At 33.8% G+C, this 15,392-nt stretch overlaps 2 protein-coding genes and 1 long non-coding RNA gene across 5 annotated transcripts in view; 1 reads left to right on the top strand and 2 right to left on the bottom strand.

Annotated features, from left to right (window-relative positions):
- Positions 1–6,014, bottom strand: part of LOC146999134 (cytochrome P450 3A31-like) — a 79,654-nt gene extending 73,640 nt beyond the window's left edge. The window contains exon 1 of the mRNA XM_085817370.1: positions 5,726–6,014. Within this exon, the coding sequence (XP_085673496.1) occupies positions 5,726–5,781 (56 nt within the window). The 5' untranslated portion in view covers positions 5,782–6,014. The remainder of the gene's footprint in view (positions 1–5,725) is intronic.
- The window catches only part of LOC146999132 (uncharacterized), a 228,634-nt gene that overhangs the window by 91,932 nt on the left and 121,310 nt on the right, over positions 1–15,392 (top strand). The window lies entirely within an intron of this gene.
- LOC146999133 (cytochrome P450 3A11-like) overlaps positions 12,017–15,392 on the bottom strand; it is a 47,685-nt gene continuing 44,309 nt past the window's right edge. For both annotated transcript variants that reach the window (XM_085817354.1, XM_085817357.1), the window contains exons 13-14: positions 14,257–14,422; positions 12,017–12,280 (exon numbers count right to left, since the gene is read on the bottom strand). In XM_085817354.1, the coding sequence (XP_085673480.1) occupies positions 12,179–12,280; positions 14,257–14,422 (268 nt within the window). In that variant the 3' untranslated portion in view covers positions 12,017–12,178. The remainder of the gene's footprint in view (positions 12,281–14,256; positions 14,423–15,392) is intronic.

Genomic DNA, 15,392 nt, shown 5'->3' with positions numbered 1-15,392 from the left:
CGGAACCATTTTGATATGGCGTATATCAAGTCCATTGCATATGTTTTCAAATATTTGACTAATGAATTGTTTTCCGTTATCGCTAATGACTTTTATCGGTGCACCGTATTTTAAAATGTATCTGTGTAAGAATGCATCTGCGACTGTTTTGGCTGACGCGCGTTTAAGTGGAACAATTTCTATCCATTTTGAAAAATGATCTACTATTACTAAAAGAAAACGATTTTTATTTAACTCGCTCTGGGGGAAGGGACAAAGGAGATCTATGCCTGAAATTTCATTCGGAAATGTAGCGCGAATGCTATTTAAGTACCCGGCCGGGCTGTAATTAATATCATTTATTAACTGACATTGATTGCAGGACCTGACATACGCCGTTACTATTTTGTATAATTGCGGGAAATATACCGCCTCGCGTACCCTTTTTAAAGTCTTTCTGACCCCGAGGTGGCCCGCTGTTTTTTTTTCGTGCAACTCCTTCAAAATGCTTAATCGAAGCGAGGCTGGGATGACTGGCTTATACTCAAGATTTTCGTTTGTTGTTTTCGTATAGAATAATAAATTATCTATTATTTCATAGTTTTTTGCTCTATTTCTTATCGCATCGATATCTGTGTGCTCAAAGCTTTCGGGGTCTTTCAAATAAGCATAGATATTTCCAAATTCAGGATCAGCTTTCAGTTCAGTAATAACCGTATCTCTAGAATCTAAAATTTTTGAAGTCAACACAGCGCATTTAAGTTCATTACCTTCATCGTCCAGTTTTATACGAGAAAGTGCGTCAGCTATATTGTTTTCCTTACCCGGTATTTTATTGTGATATTATATTCTTGGAGTTTTAAAGCCCATCTTATTAACCTGGGCGTTAGGTTTTTTCCCGAGTAAAGTCTACCAACAGCCGCATGATCCGAAAAGACTGTTACTGGCGATTTGCCGAAATAAACTCGAAATTTGTGTACAGCCATTAATACGGCTAATGTTTCTCTTTCTGTAGCTGTATAATTCCTTTGTGTTTGATTCAATGTTTTACTAAAAAATGCCAGCGGATGGTTATTTTGCATAAGAACCGCACCCACCTCATAGTCTGATGCATCTGCCGCAATTTCCAGGTTTTCATCCCCCTCAGGGAATTTTAAAACAGGGGCATTAATAAGCGCTTCTTTTAATCTTTCAAAAGCTGTGTTAGCTTCAGCTGTCCACGTAAATTTACTCTTTTTTCTTTTGATTACTAAGAGTGGTTCAACAATATTAGCGAAATCTTTTATGAAAGATCGATAGTAAGAACATAGTCCAAGGAAAGACGAAAGTTTCTTGGCGGTGTTGGGCGGTGGGAAATTCTTAATAGCTTTTATTTTTGAATCTTGCGTTTCTATACCCTTTTGCGAAATTTTATAACCGAGATATTTAAGTTCTTTAGTTGCGAACTTGCATTTTGAGGCGTTAATTGTAAGACCGGCCTCTTTTAATAATTTAAAAACTTGTCCGAGGTCATTAACGTGTTGTTCCAACGTACTACTCGTTATAATTATATCATCTAGATAAATTAAAGTTGATTTTCCTAGGACAGGCTTTAGAACAATGTCCATAGCTCTCTGGAATGTTGATGGGGCCCCACACAACCCAAAAGGCATGCGTAAAAATGCATAAGTGCCCGATTTTGTTATAAACGCGGTTTTATGTATATCTTCGGGTCTCATAGCTATTTGATAGTAGCCAGACGTTAAGTCCAAAGTAGACATATATCTTGTTGATTTGATCTGTCTAATGATCTCGTCTATAACCGGCAAAGGGTAAACTGGGAATTTAGTTATGCTATTTAGTTTTCTATAATCGATAGCAAACCTCCAAGCCCTTTTATCCGAAGGAGGAAACTCGTTCTTTTTCCTACATATTACTACTGGACTCGCGTATTCACTATTTATGGGCGTTATTATTTTATTCTTTAACATCTCCTGAATATGTTCTTCGATGATTACGTCTTTTTGTTTGTCATAGCGGTAAGGTTTAGTCCTACAAGGTTTTTCGGCATTTAATTGAATCTTGTGAGTCACGATCTGACAGTTTCCCGGTTTTTGTGAAAACAAATGAGAAAAATTACTCACCACTTGCTGTATTGCTTTACTTTCCTGGTCATTCAAATGGCTAAGGTCCAATTCAGGTGTCTCCACCGGTTCCACCACCCTCTGGTCCATCTCCAGCACCACGGAACTATCTTGAAAATTTAATTTGGCCCACGCGGCCCTTAAAAAGTCCATACCTAAAATAAGAGAGTGTTGGAGGTGTTTCACCACAAAAATTAATACTTTGAGATTTTCCTCTTTTATCTGTTAAAGAGTCGTATCCTAAAAAAATTCTTTTTGAAGAACTTTTCACTCATGAAATTTCCTTCTGCTCCTGTATCGATGAGGGCTTCTACTGGTACATCGCCAACCAGGACTTGTATAATTGGTAGCTGTGAGTTTTTTACGATGACTGTATTTAGATGTCTATTTGAGGGTTTTTCTAAAACTTCCGGGGTCTGGACCCTCCCTTTCACAGGCCCCTCTAGTCGTTTAAAGCTTTCCTTTCAATCTGTGTCTTCTGGGTACGCGGATGCTTATTTTCAAATTTTCTTTTTGGGCCTTGACCTTCGAGTTTCGATGCGTTAGCTTGATAGTTCTTTCCCCCATATGAGCGATTTCCATTTCTGGTTTCCTCCTTCCTTCTGGTACTTTGAGAATATGTTTCCCCTCTCGCTCTTTCCGCTATTCTGCGATTTTGAAATTTCACCTCCAATTCGAAACGTTCCTGCAATGTGCTTGGGTTTCTAATTTCAAAGTAGTCTTGGACAGCGGGTAACAATCTTGGTAATATTATTTCAATTATCTCCGCATCGGGTTTTTTCCCATACAACATATCCGTTAGTTTGATTTTTCGTAAAATAAAATCCGTCAATTGTGCTGTATCCCGTTGATAGAAACTATATAGCTCGGCTTCCAGCCGTGCGCGATCTTTCACTATGGGGAAGGCCTTTACTAACGATTTTTTGAAATTTTCAAAAGTATACGTTGGGCTTCCAAATTCACCTAGAAGAAATTTGCCTATATTTTTCCACCATAGCGCGGCCTGTCCTCTTAGTGCTGATGTGGCGATGGCGACTTTTTGTCTTTCAGGCACAGGGTAGAGCTGAAAGTGGTTTTCTATACCTTCTAAAAATACGGACACCGATTTTTTTCCGTCGAAATAGACGTTTGGCTTGATTGATGCTCTCAAAGTCTGGACCAGGTATCCAAATCCTTCTAACTGAGTTGTCATTTCTTGGTGTTGTACAGCGGCTTCCATCCAGTTTTCGGCCATTTCAGTTCGATAAGTGTTCGGGCGCCAATATAACGTTGCACGCCTACAACTTGCACGCAACCAAGGGTGACTGTGAAAGCTTGTATAAACCACAGAGTCTTGTAAAGGGTTTAAGTCCCTTTTTATTCAACGTAATGAATTACAATTGCGTTCTCTTGACGCTTACAAACGGTGCCAACTCGGCAGTCAAAATAAAAATAAGAACCTGAAAAGAAAGTAAAGACAATATTCTAACTACGAGGCTCTCTAAAATAACTAACTCACCGCGTTTTACAAAAGCCGCAGCTAATTCAGCAGACTTGAAGCTCACTGGAACAATTGCAACTACTTCCCGCCAAGCACATAGGCCGCAACGCGGGGTGCTTCAATTCTCGATTTCTACCTCCGCGCTCGCTAAGTAAGAATAACTCTCTCACCGAACTCGTTTCCTTCTATTTAAATCATACTACTTCCGCTGATAATTTGAATCCTTGCGCGTTCTACTCAAATTTACATATTCTGGCATTGGCAGTTCCAGGGGAAAGTAAGGCTTGACAGGAAAGATAGTTTAAACTTAAAATAAATGTTAGTTAAAATAAATATAAACCCTACAAACTGCATGCAATATTTGTAGAATTATCAACAATTTAAAAGCTGTTTAAGTGCCGCTATGCCTAATTATTTTTGCCATGGGAGTCATATTTGTTTACATTTTAAACTTAGAAGAATATAGGATTTGTTGCCAATCTACTGAAAGTAAGCTTCGCAACAACAAAAATAACGCCTTCTTTTTATTATTGCGAATTAAATCATGCTGAATTCATTCTAGAATTTATTCGAGGAAATAATTGTTTAAAATTTACTTCTTAATTTTTAATATAGATATTTTGAGTTTTTATCTATTTTTGCCTTGTGGCGAAAAGAAAGCTGAATTAATTGAATGAGAAATACTGAATCGTCTGTAAAATCTGTTTCTTTTTCCTTTTCGTTTTTCTTTTTTTGCTTAGTTTCTTTTATACATCGTTTTAGATTTATTATAGTATTTGAATAGAACATGTGACAACGATTAGATAATTCTTTAGATGATATAAATTTTATGCATTCTCAGTTATGAAATGTAATGCTGTTAAATGAACCTAGCGCCAGAGTGTCGCTGTGGTAAACAAATATTGTGAATTTTAAGGAGTGTTTTTATTCTATTGTGGTTTATGCGCTATCGGCGAAGTAAGTTTAATTCAATTCAATAAGTTTCAATGAAATGAAAAAAAAAATGCGTATAATTTAATATTCCGTTCAAGGAAGTCATGTGGTGTACACATCAGAAATTTTAAATACTCAATTCAATCCTATTCTATTTGTTTACATTTTAAACTTAGAAGAATTGTGGATTTGTTGCCAATCTAGAGAAAGTAAATTTCGCAACAACAAAAATAACGCCTTCTTTTATTATTGCGAATTAAGTCATGCTTAATCCGTTCTAGAATTTATTCGAGGAAATAATTGTTTAAAATTTACTTCTTAATTTTTAATATAGATATTTTGAGTTTTTATGTATTTTTGGCTTATCGCGAAGTGAAAGCTGAATTAATTGAATGAGAAATACTGAATCGTCTGCAAAAACTGTTTCTTTTTCCTCCCCCCCCTTTTTTTTTTTTTTTTTTTTTTTTGCCTTAGTCAATAAGTTTAAATGAAATGAAAAAAATGCGTATAAATTAATATTCCGTTCAAGGAAGTCATGTGGTGTACATATCAGAATTTTTAAATACTCAATTTAATCCTATTCTATTGTATTTATAAATTATTATGATATACAAAGTATCAGGTATTGGGACATATTCGAGAGCTTAAGAAATAATAAATTTTGTATACTTATACTGGGGCCCACCAGCGGCCGAGCGGTAAAGTCGCTGAACACTGGTAGTTCGGTTCGAGGTTCGAATCCCGCGAACGGGCTGGCTGCATGGGCGTTTTCGTGGTTTTTCCCATGTGTAACGTGTATACGAGCCAGTTTCCCTTAGAAAGTCCTCCAGGAAGGCATCCCTCCCCTTAGGCAGATAGCTCTCGAGGCTTTACCATAATCACACACACACACAGTATAATTATACTTTAAAAAGGGTATTAGACTCAGAGCATTTATACGTTACCATATAATCTACTGTTTAATTTTATAAAGGGTGAATTTATGTTGCAAACGTTTTAAATATTGTGGATATTAAATGGAAAAATACATATAAAAGATCGTAAGTGAATAAAAGCAGCTAACATCATGCAGCCGATCATTTGGCTCGATAACAGATTGTAAAAAAGCCTTAGGTTAGTAAACAAGCGGAGTATCTACTAAACACAATAAACCGAAGCGCAGTAAATCAAGATACTATACATATACTTACTAATGTGAGATTTTACTTACCGTAATATTAGAGCGACGGCAAGGACAGCAACTGAAGCAACAATTGGTAACCACATATTTGATACTTTATTCCAAACAGAGTGCAGGAATAGAACTGAAATCTCTCCTCAATGTGGAACTTAATGTTTCCCCAACAACGACAGCTCTTAAATACAAAATATTTCTGCTAGCTCCAATAACAGGAAATGATGAAACAATACTAATGGGAGAAAAAGTTACCCTTTGACGACGCAATTAATTTCTGATCTTTTATTTAATTATTAATACAGTTATCTTAATAAAAGCATCTCCATGGTCTTTGATTTCATTTATCTGCCCATGTCTGTTCTTTATCGACAGCGAAGATAAATACTGCGATATAGAATGGAAACCTCTTTAAACGGCGCATCCGCTTCTGAATCCGGATATAAAGTCTTTCTCCAATTTAATACGAATGAAGCCTCCTTATTTCACGATCTGATATAATGTCTTTAATTTGTAGATTCTTAAAGGAAAAATATTGCACAAAATTTAGCAACACACAATACATTCGTGAAGGAACACTACATGCTTTTATTTCCTTAAATATATTTTTTATACCTATATCTCCGGAAGAAACGTTTTAACAAATAATGCAAAGAATTTTATGGGAACATTTTAAGCAATGGAGGAAAAATGTTTTAAAAATACAAAATTCAATTTCTGAATATATTCCTCGTAAATCAATAAGTTGTGTTTGTTAAATCCCTTTGAAGTGAGATGGTGCTGCCATCACCACTGTTAAACTAAAAAGAATATTATTGTTTTTTTTGGGGGGGGCTTCATTGACAAAGCGGAGTGCGTGTGGTTGCCCGAGTGTCTTCCACAGACGACTAAAATGAAAAAGATAAAATAAAGTAGTTTAGTTTTTTAATTAGTTGTTTAATAAGAGTTACAGTCCATTTAGCAATTCGCCGGACCAGTGTTAAGGGGATGCTTATTATGCTTTAATAAAAAACAAACGCAAAAACCTTCCGTTAAAACAAAACATATAAAAAATAACGTAAACAAATTAATATTGGTAACACAAAATAAATTTGCTGTTTCAGATCATCTTCATTGCCTATTTTTAATGAAACTAAATATTGGCTAAAAGTTTCCCTGAGTAATAACTCGTAATTTGGAGTAACTAATAAATAAATGGAGATCACTGAAAACGTACTGAGTTCAAAGACGTAGACGCCGCTTTAATGTGATCACGTTTTTCCACGGCTATTTTTGATAAAATTAAACGAATAATAACATTAAAAGACGAAAACAATTTGCACTTCAAATTAGCAATGGAATTTAACTAATTTCATGTAATGCGACTAGAAACATATGAATATGTACTTTAAATGCAAAAGTTCGCTTATGAACTGTTCATAATTTTATGAATATCTTATTTTCAAAAACGTTTTAAGTCCATTTATGAACTCTTCATTATGTCTCTGGAAATTATTTAATCCCAGCTGTTCCCTTAATCTTAATTCTCGAAGGGAATTCCTCATATCAGCATATGTAAAGAATCCACGGATTTCATCAGTATTACCATTATCTTCAGAAAGTTTATCACATGACATGCTTGGATTTATTTCATAAAACGAGTGGCTGATATGTTATTCTATCATCAACGTTACAACTAGAATTTTTTCATCAATATTCTTCCTTTTAAAATTCTCCACAATTCATGTTAATTGGAAATGTTACTTATTCATTCTCATTTTTCTCTGTTTCATTATTTATTGCAAGGCTAATAAATTTAAAGCGGTTCTGAACTGTTTTTCCTGAGACACGGTTCCAGGACATCTTGATAAACGCAATACATCAAGTCTAGGAGTCTAATACTTGTCTCAATCAATAATATTCTTTCATCGCTTTAAAAATCCGTTGATCACATGGTTGAATTAGGGATGTGATGTTCGTTAGTAAGTACATAATTTCAATTTGCTTCAGAAAAGTATTTACATTTTGAGTTGTTAAAAAGGAAAAAGATACCATTCTCCGGTTTGCTATCCCATTTCAGACATCATTGATTAAAAAGTACTAACGTCACCCACGCCTTCAATTACATCAATATTGCATCAATAAACTCTTTACGTTTTGAAAGTATTACGGACATTTTTCTCTTTTCACGATTACAAACAGTTTTCGTTATTTTTTTTAACAACACATATTGACACAGCATAACTTTCAATATTTTGCAGCGTTTTGAATTTTCACTTTTATATTAATATGCAGTTTGAAGCAACGTACGATATTATAAATCTGTTTCTTCTGCATTCAGAAAGTATTTTGTAGACAACTAAGGCCATTCGTGTGACAACTATTTTCCTGTCGGAAGTAAATCAACATCTTTTTCTTTATTATTACTGCGTTAGTAAACACTATTTCCTTCCACTGGCTAAACAATCTGTATATTACTACAAAATCATCTGTCAGCCATGTCAGTTTCAAATTAAGTCGTAAATAATAGTCAAAGACTATACAAGTTAAATCTACTCTAAGCTGGCTTCGCAATTCTAACCAGAGCTTCAAAATAAGTTTGTCGGTAGCAAAATAACGCAAAGCTGAGTAATTAAAACTATCAAAACTTGCAGAAGCTAAACGTAGCATGAATGAGCAAGTCATAAATGCGCTCTGTCTTAAAACTATAAAAATATCAGTTTAAATACTATCAAACTCATTCATATACTGGAGAGGCAAATTAAAGGCTGAAATTATAAATAACTGGTTAAGTTAAATTATAAATTTACAAATGATTCAACTAAAACCCAAACCAGGTTGCTTGGTGACTTAATCCCTTACTTAGTAACATTGCTCTGTCATTTGGCAATTTTTATATTTCATTTTAACCTTACTTGGCTACTTTAACTTTTGTTTGACAACTTTAACATGAGTTTAAAAAAGTCATTCTGTAATATTTTAATCAAATTAACCGCATTGTTGATCATAGAAAAGGGCGCATTTTTCATACTTTTGTGTACAAACGGGCGGGTCTTTGATAATTCAACAATAATTAATCGAATTACTGTTATGATCTTCATGGCTGGTTCTGAAGAATTATTAATGCTTCTATCACACTGAATTCTCTATATAAATGTATGGAATATTTTGTATTAAAGTTATTAATGCATAATAAATAAATTTCAGTTCGGCATTTTGTTCCATGGAGAACTTTTATGAACACAAAGTACAAACGCAAACTAATATTAATTTATATATATATATATATACATATATTATCCGTATTAACAGTTTGTATAATAGGTTTTACTCCGATTGATTTACAGTATCGTAAGTTTCTCAATGTATTAAAGAGTAGTAAAGGTAGCCTCCCTGCAAGGCGGGTTTAAAATTTCCAGAAAATGGCAAGGGAAGGGCAGGGTTGCCATATTTGGAGCGAAATCGTCCATTTGGAGACAAAATCGGCGATATGCCATGGACGGATGGAGAACATTCTAGAACAAATTCTTACCGATTTGGCCCAGACTGTTCTCGAAGGCACACCAAAAGCTATATAAACCCTGCCTGTACGCGAAGTAGTGTGTCTCGTCAGGGTATCGCGAGTTTGTACGTTTGTACAACGAGAGTGTGCATCGTTGAGGCTAGCTTCGAGTGCACCACGAGTTGTAACGTGGAGAGACTGGAGAGTACGTTGAGTTCCAAGGACGACCGAACCGAGTCAGGAGCAGTACTCTAGTACTTTGCCTTGAAGCTGTCTTCACCGTTATAGCTGGATAGCCTGAAGCCAGTTATGCTGATTGTTTCAGCGTGTTTGTCGTAGTTTTTTGACGACTGTGAACTTGTTTTTGGAGCTGTCCTGAGTAATCCTGGCTAATAAATTGTGGTTTCATTCTTCGTCAAGTTTTGTCGTTAATCATTCCAAATCCACGAACCCGTAGAAACGCAACAGTATGTTAGAGATGTTTTATGCATTTTTGATTTAATGTGCTTAGAAGGTTATGAAGTTGGATGTATCAGGTTGTATGCCTATAAAAATTCGAAAAGTACTTATATTTCACTAGAAGAATGAAGCTTGTCTTATTCTAGTATAACACATGCAGAATATGTACAGATATAGAGAATTACTGGTACAGAAGTATAACTGATACATAATATATGATGTTATAAATATCTTTTATTAAGTCACTCAGTTTAATCATTTTATTTGTAAACTGCCCTAATATTGAAAGTAGTTTCAAAATTTTAGATGTAAAATAAGAAAGATTTTTGACGCAGATTGGCAGCAGGTGTCAAAAATAAAAATAACGATTTTTTACAAATGCTGAACATCTTCAGACATGAGATCGGCAACAATTGACAGAATTCGCATCTGCCAGATTGAACGAATGCTCAGTACTGTGTCAGCGTAGCATGATAGAATGCAAAGCGATTGGCCAGAAAAAATTAAAAAGCCTCCACTATAAACAACTTTAATACTAGAAAACAAAAATATTATGGCAATTAATAGTCTTTTCATTCAGTGCATAAAATTTTGTAATATTATGAGGAGAACGAAATTTTTAGGTAAGCAGTTTTCGCAATAGAAAATTAATAACTTCGCACTGGAGGTATCATAATTCTTATATAAATAAGTTTACTCCCTTAGATGAAAAGTTTCAAATATGAATATTCCTCACTTGATTTTTTAATTATTGCAACAGATTCAAAAAGAGCACAGTTCCCATTTTCAGCTTGACTCCCAGAAGCAAAAGCAGCACCCACACCAATTTTAGCATTATTTCATTCATCGACTCTGTGTAAAGTTTTTGTTAATTTTTAGTCGATTTGCTTTTAACTAATTTAAAAGTAAGTGCGTTATGTTGAAAAAAGAAATTCAGAGGTGGGGGAAGAAGCTATTGCCAAAGAAATGTAAAAGTTGAGACCTGAAAACTTGCTCTTTCCTCATAAATATACACGAATTCAACATTTTCTAATTTTTTTTTTACTGCAATGGCTCATTGTAGAAAATTTTTATAAGGGGTAATATTTCAATTATGTATTTTATGAATTATTCAGCAATTTCACATATTTCCTTAATAAAATGAATTTAAAATATTTCATAATAATATAAAAATTTAAATCACAAAATTTTGATACACAATGGTTTGCATTATCCACTTATTTGCGATATCATTAACGTGTTCTCTGCCAGTTTGAAAGCTAACAGACAAAAGCCGCAGGAATTTAGAAATCGTGTTTTCTGATGCTGTCGAGCGTTAGCAAACAAGCTTCGAAAAACACTGGTAAAGAATAAAATCTAAGTATAATCTAAAATTTTAAGGGATAAAATAAGAAAATAAATAAGGAAATAAAAATTAATAAAATTTTTTTAAAAAAATTTCAAAGCTTTCAGATTTTACATTACGCCTACAGGGCGTTTTTTAACGTTTTCTGTGTTACGTTATTAAATATCATGTGCTTCGCACTTAAACCATAAAATTCAATTCAACAGCAATATCACAAAATATTTAAAAGAGCATATCTTTAGAATTTCGATACGCAGTCTTGCGTGCTGAAGATAAAAATGTCTCCCCCCGTACAGTGTTGCTATTGCTCGCTTTGAAAATATCGAGTTTGTTAATCAGAAATTCTTTAATCTTTGACAAAATATGAAATAGATTATGAAACAAATTCAAAATTTAAACTTCCAGATGATTACATTTTAATGGAAGACTACGTTATTCAAAATTTGGTGTCTCTAGGTACCATTGGTTTTTCAAGGTGCGAGAAATATACATACATTCATGCAGATTCTTCATTTTTAATTTCTTTAAATATTGTGCAGGGCTCTAATATTTGGGGGCATTAATTTGAAAAGTGAACCGATATTTATAGTGAACCGATGCAAAATCCTAAAGCGAAATGAATAGCCCTTCTGGGCAAATTGCCTCTTTGGGCTAGTAAAATTTCAATATCTACGTTCCTTTGTTTTCAAATATCTGACCGCCCTTATAACATTTTCCCATATTTATTTTGTTCTGAAATGAAAACTGAAGCAATTTCTTATATTTTATATTTTCTAAGTCCCTACTGAGAACTTAAACGCTATAAAAGTGTTTGTGGTGTTTTTAAAAATTCCAAGAAAATTTTCTTTTTATTTAGATTGAAAATCTTAATTAAATTGAATTAAAGAGGATGTACATTACACCAACATGAGTAATTATTCTTGGTCTGAACAATGAATACTGTCGTTTATGAAACAAATTCTGAATTATATACATAATTTTATAGTTAAGAGTAGTTAAGAGTGCTAATAAAGGTTCTTTCGAAACATTATAAATGAAAACATTATAATGAATATAGTTTCTCTTTATAGGAATTTGCCAAATATACAACAAAAATATTCATAAAATACATTCTATGCGATATTTTAATACAATTATGATATATGGTACTTAATACAACGTTGAGAATCGATGTCTACTCGTAAAACGACTAGTTTGAGGCCAGCTAGCTTGCTGTTGGAGCATTGAACTCTGTTCTTTTTTCTATTAATAATGGAAGCTCTTTGACGCTTAAAAATGGATAGCCTGAGAGGAATGGCAGAGGTTCCTAAAAGGAAGAAAATGTTTACGTTAAAAAATAGTTTCAAAATTTTCACTTAAAAAGAATGCTTAAATGCAACTTACATAAATTATTAAGCGATTACTTAATTATTCCACACGTAAAATAATAACCATCAGTTTTCGAAACCAAAAAGGATCTTCTGCGACTGAAATTTCCGAATTTTTAACTAGAAATAACACATTTTCTAAATTACTTTCAGCCGTACTCACCTTCTTAGCATGTCTTCGTGATGTAACGGGCAGCACACTCGGCGCGTATTCGAGAGGTCCAAGTTCCGACTGGAAAGGGCACTGCTCATTTTTCATCTCTTCTGCTTCGAAACAACATAATAACTCTACAGTGGCACGTGAACTAAAAGGGTGGTAAAAGGGTGGTGGATGATGACTCTACATCACCAGGATTTAACTGTTGGGTCCCCTAATCCCCAGTCGCCCTCTAAATGTAGTAGTATATAAGGTACATCTTCCGCTTTTTAGCATGCCTTCTTGATGTAGTGATCAGCACACTCGGCGCGTATTCGAGAGGTCCGTGTTTCCAGTCCCAGCGAAGACATTGCTCATTTTTCATCTCTCCTGCTTTCAAAAAAATACCTGATGTCTCTACAGTGTTAGTTAAAAACAGTTAACCGGTGTCTTTGGCAATAACATCTTGAAAAAATGAGGTACATGTAAATCTACATTTGTCATTTTTTTATTTCTGGCTAAATTAATTAATTGATTCAAATCGAAGCCAGTTACTATTACCTTGGATCCGCGTTCAAATGCCGAAAATGCATAAACGTTTGATTGTGAACAGCGGTTTTGCGAACATGGAAGCGCTTGAAATACTGCCAGGCGTAAATTTCTACCGAGGGGGTCAATGACAGGGGAAAAAGGAGAGTGAACTATAGGTTTCTTCCCATCGGAGATTCATTCTCTATCAAAATCGAGACGAGGTCAAGAAAAATCGAATCATCACCTGACAGACCTAAAACAGACCACATATCAGTCGTTTATTATCTTTAGGACTTTAAAACATTAAGTTACCTGCAAAAGCAAACGCGTACTTGCTTTCCTTAAATATTTAAAAATTCAAGAATACAGTACTTTTTTCTAGAAAGGGAATATACAATTTTATTTTAAATACAGCAAAAGCTACGATAATTGAAGTCTTAGATTTTTTTGGTGTATGTGTGTGGGGGGGGCGTTAATACATTTTCTTCAAAAAATTTAATGATAACATCTTTAAAATACTATTTCTATTAAACGCCTTTAATTCCCAAGCAACATTTCTGCGGCTGAAGAAAGATAGAAATACAACCAAATACATTTTGTTAATTTTCACTATCACTTTCAAGCAGTTATACTCATGTAATTCTCCATCAAAGCCACGTGATTTTATGCCATCAAAGCCACGCGTTTATATAGCTTTTTTCTAATGTAAACGTAAATTTATAAACACAATCTTCTTGAATTTAACTATACTTAAACATTTTTATTAACGTAAATAACTTTCATAATTTATGTATGCAAAATTTATATCTTGCTATACGGAATGCTTTCATATGCACGTTCATTTCAAATCGTATGTGTTTGTTTAGCTACTCATAGGTCTTGCCGAGTGTGTTGTTTACTACAAGTATCAGTTACGACGAAATATTTTCCTGTCTGTTTCAGATTTCGCTAAATGAAGCTCAACTAATTGCACACTGAAAACATATGTCGTGAGAACAGCGCTTGCAGTATTCGTTTAATTTAGAAAACATAGGCAAAAGCTACAACTTCGTATCCCGCTTTATGTTAAAAAGTAGTATATTAACTGATACTACGCCTCGTAATGCGTTATTAGTTATCATTACGCCTCGCAATGAGTTCATATATTTTATATTTTAATTAAATTTGCTTTGCTAAGTTGTAATTTCAAGAAAATTTTAAATAAATAAAAGTATTTATCTATTCGCATAATGTATTTAAATGAATTACCTGAGTGGTTTTTGCTTTTCTGAATTTGTAGTGCCGTAGAACGTTTGCCATGCAAACCTTTATCTCCATCAAAGCAAAGCGCATACCCAAGCAATTTCGAGGCCCTGCACCAAATGGCAAGTATGCGTACTGAGGATGTTTTAGCTTACCTGAATCATCTTTGACCCTGAAATAAAATGCGAAAATTAGTATATCATATGCTATGATTATTAATGCTTAATATTTTTGATCACATGGGATAAGCTTATTGGGGAAAGATTATGATACGAGTTTTTTGTCAAACAAGGAAAATAATGCAATCTAAATCACACAGGATATTTAAAGCAGATGATATAATTAAACAGCTATTGAGTATATATAGCCTCTGACTCGTGGTTCCAGTTTAAGTATTAATCAAACTAGTTCAACATTCAGACGCGACTATTGTGCTTATTCGGCTTCTTCTACTGAAAATACAAGGGACTTAAATTTTTACATGGGCTACGTATAAAAAAAAAAGGTGTAGAAGAAAAAGACATTTTTCGTAGTTGAAATATTCGAACAATTAATATACACCTTCATAAGATCAAAACTACCACAAATACCATAAATTAAAACTTTTGAGGCTAAACATAAGTTATGATTAGTTTTCAATAAATATGTCTGAAAGACATGTTTTGTATCTTGTACTACTTTATTAGAAATGGTTTCAAATTAAAGTATATAGAAACGGTAAAGTTGGGAATTTTATATTAAAAAAATGTAGTGGCACTGACGGGTATTATTGCACCCACCTTGACGATATATAGCGATGTTTTACAGATGAAGAGGTAAAAGTTACTTATTGGACGACTTAATTATTTATATTGGTTAAAAACGACGCGAAAACCACCAACTAGCATGGTGGTTTTCGAAACGTCTTTTTTAGAAAGATTCCCAAACTATCAAAATTTATTATTTAATTTTATATGTTCCAAAGCAGACGTCTTTCTTAGAGTGTAAACGGTTTAAATCATGTAAATTACACAATAGGTTTCAGCACTTATTTTGCTTTATATACTATAGACAGTAGTCTATAACTCAGGCGGACCGACTGCACGTTCTGAACGCAGTTGACCGTCCGAATTCTTTTTTTTTTTTTAACAAAATGAGACAGA

Source organism: Stegodyphus dumicola, chromosome 1 (genome assembly GCF_044657685.1).
Source record: "Stegodyphus dumicola isolate Sdum_Otavi_A_Nest chromosome 1, ASM4465768v1".
NCBI lineage: Eukaryota > Metazoa > Arthropoda > Arachnida > Araneae > Eresidae > Stegodyphus > Stegodyphus dumicola.
This window is presented reverse-complemented; position numbering and strand designations above follow the sequence as displayed.